At 56.1% G+C, this 2,648-nt stretch overlaps 1 protein-coding gene across 1 annotated transcript; it reads left to right on the top strand.

Annotated features, from left to right (window-relative positions):
- Positions 1 to 1,090: 1,090 nt before the first annotated feature.
- On the top strand, positions 1,091 to 2,396 carry NGA_0698700 (peroxiredoxin 1; the record flags this gene model as incomplete). Its single annotated transcript, XM_005852344.1, has 4 exons — positions 1,091 to 1,367; positions 1,499 to 1,585; positions 1,988 to 2,114; positions 2,372 to 2,396. Coding segments are annotated over 4 exons (516 nt in total), but the record flags the coding sequence as incomplete, so codon positions are not given.
- Positions 2,397 to 2,648: the final 252 nt, after the last annotated feature.

Genomic DNA, 2,648 nt, shown 5'->3' with positions numbered 1-2,648 from the left:
TCTGACGATGATTTGACATACTTGGCCTTCTTTGTGTACGTTTGATGCTATGTCTCGCGTGCTTCACTGATCAGTTGCAGGTCGAGTGGTCATCTGCTAAAAGACATCACACATCCACCAGCGCGAGATCCTTTCGAGGCAGCAACTTGCATTTGTGGTCAAGCTCTGCAGGACATTCGGTTAGCAAAAGTGCTGGATCAAGGACGTATAGCGGACTGTAACGACGATAGGCGAGATCGAGCAGAGAGGAGAAGGCCCTCGCAAGCAAATTCCGTGGCGGAAAGACAAAGGGAGTAGAAAGTAGAAAAGCAGGAATAATGTCACAAACACGTGCAAAATATCGTATGCCGCATAACATAATTTTTCACCCGTTAAGAACAACTCGACGCGCCCGCTCTTCATTCATGAGTGGATCGGCGTGGATGAACTGGTCAAGTCAAGAATCTTCGCGATGCTACCAGAGTTGCACCATACCATTCCTGAAAGAGTTAGGGTTATCAACCACACAGTGAATGAATTAAATGCTTGTCACCTGTGACGAAAGCGTCGTGACCCCGTCACCTTCACATTCCGTCAGACACACTCTGCCATTTTCCCCGTCGCTGACAGCCGTCGCCCTCTCGGATACCCGGATGTGAAGATGAGATGGCGCCGGGACGGTAACACAGGCCATAAGCCTTCCCACGATGCTTAGGCTCCGCAGGTAGTCTCCGGTGGAGTCATGTGTTGGAAGTGCAAAGTGTCGTGACCGGCGAGATGATGTTGAGCGACAGATTCCTTCGTGCACGACCACTACGGGAAATCTGGTCCCTGCAGTCCCCCTCCAAGCCTGCCTTGCAGGCGTCAATAACGGAGCATTTGTCTCTCTCTCCACTCCCGCGCCATAAGTCTTGAAAACTTCTTGCGTCGATGCGTTGTAAGCGTCACCGGCACCATTGCCCCCGTGCATTGTCGCAAGTTGAACGTGCTAATCCTTCCGCAGACCTCGACCTCCCCCCCCCGAATATGGACACGACAGCCAAGAACATGATTGTGGACTTATTGCGACCAAGAGCTATTCCTCTACCCCTCATTCCTTCCGATCTACTTCACAGCCACGCGACCAGGAGTACAAGGCTCCGAGGGACTTCAGCTCCACTTTCGTCAAATAATTTCGCCAGCGTGTGAGACCTCACGGCGCGTTCGAAAGTGGCAGATAAGATCAAAGTTTATGATCAAGGACATTTTCTTTCCTTTTTTCTGTACCCTAGCCCTCTCCTTTCTGTCGTGCCCCTCCATTCCCGTCACCTTGGCCCAGTCAGTCTCAGGGACAATGGCGACGAATAAACCCGTGCCCATGATAGGGAAGCCAGCTCCTGATATTAAAGGTACGCCTGCATTGTTACACAATCTTCTTCGTACGCGTCGGGTAGCGCGTGCACCCTCCTCTGCTGCCGGGTCGAAGCGTGCTCACGTGGTATTCCCCTGTCCGGGACGTACTCTTTCTTTCTTTCTGCAGCCGAGGCCGTCATGCCCGACGGCTCCTTCAAAGAGCTGTCGCTCAAGCAGTACAGGGGCCGTTATGTGATTCTAGTCATGTACCCACGTGAGAAGGAGGGGGAAGGGAAGGGCGGGGAATGGCGCGAAGCAGGGGAGGTGGGAAGCAACCCGTGCCTTTGGAAGACGTCGCTGCAGGCACCCCACGTTGACTAATTCCTTGCGGGTACCCTCCCTCTCTCTTTATACGCCCATCCCACGCGCGATGCCGCCTCCAGTCGACTTCACTTTTGGTACGTCCCCCCCCCTTCTTCCATTGCCGCGTTTCCTCTCCCTCCTCCCTCTCGTGCAGTCCCACCCCCGTCGGCCTCATAATCGGGGGGTTTGGGTTCCTCCCTCCCCGTGCGACCGCCATGATTGCCTCCTCCTCCCTCCCTCCTTCCCTCCCTCCCTCACGCCTCGCGCTTTCTTCCCGTCTTTCCTCTTCCCTCCCTCCCCCCCCCCGTTGCAGTCTGTCCCTCGGAATTGATCGCCTTCTCTGACCGGATCCAGGAATTCCACGACCTGAACGCCGACGTGGTGGGGCTCTCCGTCGACTCGAAGTACAGCCATTTGGCATGGAGCAGGAGCCCGCGCAAGTAGGGAGGGAGGAGGGGGGGGAGGAGGCCATGCGGAAAGACAGTGGGAGAGGGGGAAGAAGAGAAGGGTGGATCGAGGGCGTTGAGCACGGAAATTACGGCTTGTGGGTGTTCCATTTAGCTCCCTGTGCAGCTAGACACCTACCCGCGCTTTCCTCTTGCCTTTCTCTTCGAACTCATCCATTTCTTTTTCTTCCCCAAGGGCGGGGGGTTTGGGTGGTTTGAATTTCCCCCTCATTTCGGATCTGACGAAAGAGATTGCCTGCGACTACGGTGTGCTGATACCGGAGTACGTCCCTTCCTCCCTCCCTTCCTCCCCCCTTTCCTCCCCTCCCTCCCTCCCGCCCTCCCGCCCTCCTTCCCTTCAGTCGGATGAAGCATGACCAGGCCCGGCTTGACCACCTCCTCTCCTCCCTCCTTGCGCTCTCACACCGCGAGGAGGAAGGAGAAGAGAAGCTAGGGCGACTGCGGAAGGTCATGGCGCTCCTGGAACGCGTGGTGGGGAAGATCGCGGAGGCAGGGGGTGAGGAGGGA

Source organism: Nannochloropsis gaditana, assembly GCF_000240725.1.
Source record: "Nannochloropsis gaditana CCMP526 unplaced genomic scaffold scaffold1380, whole genome shotgun sequence".
Classification (NCBI taxonomy): domain Eukaryota; class Eustigmatophyceae; order Eustigmatales; family Monodopsidaceae; genus Microchloropsis; species Microchloropsis gaditana.
Note: the sequence above shows the minus strand (reverse complement) of the source record. Positions and strands in the feature narration are given on the sequence as shown.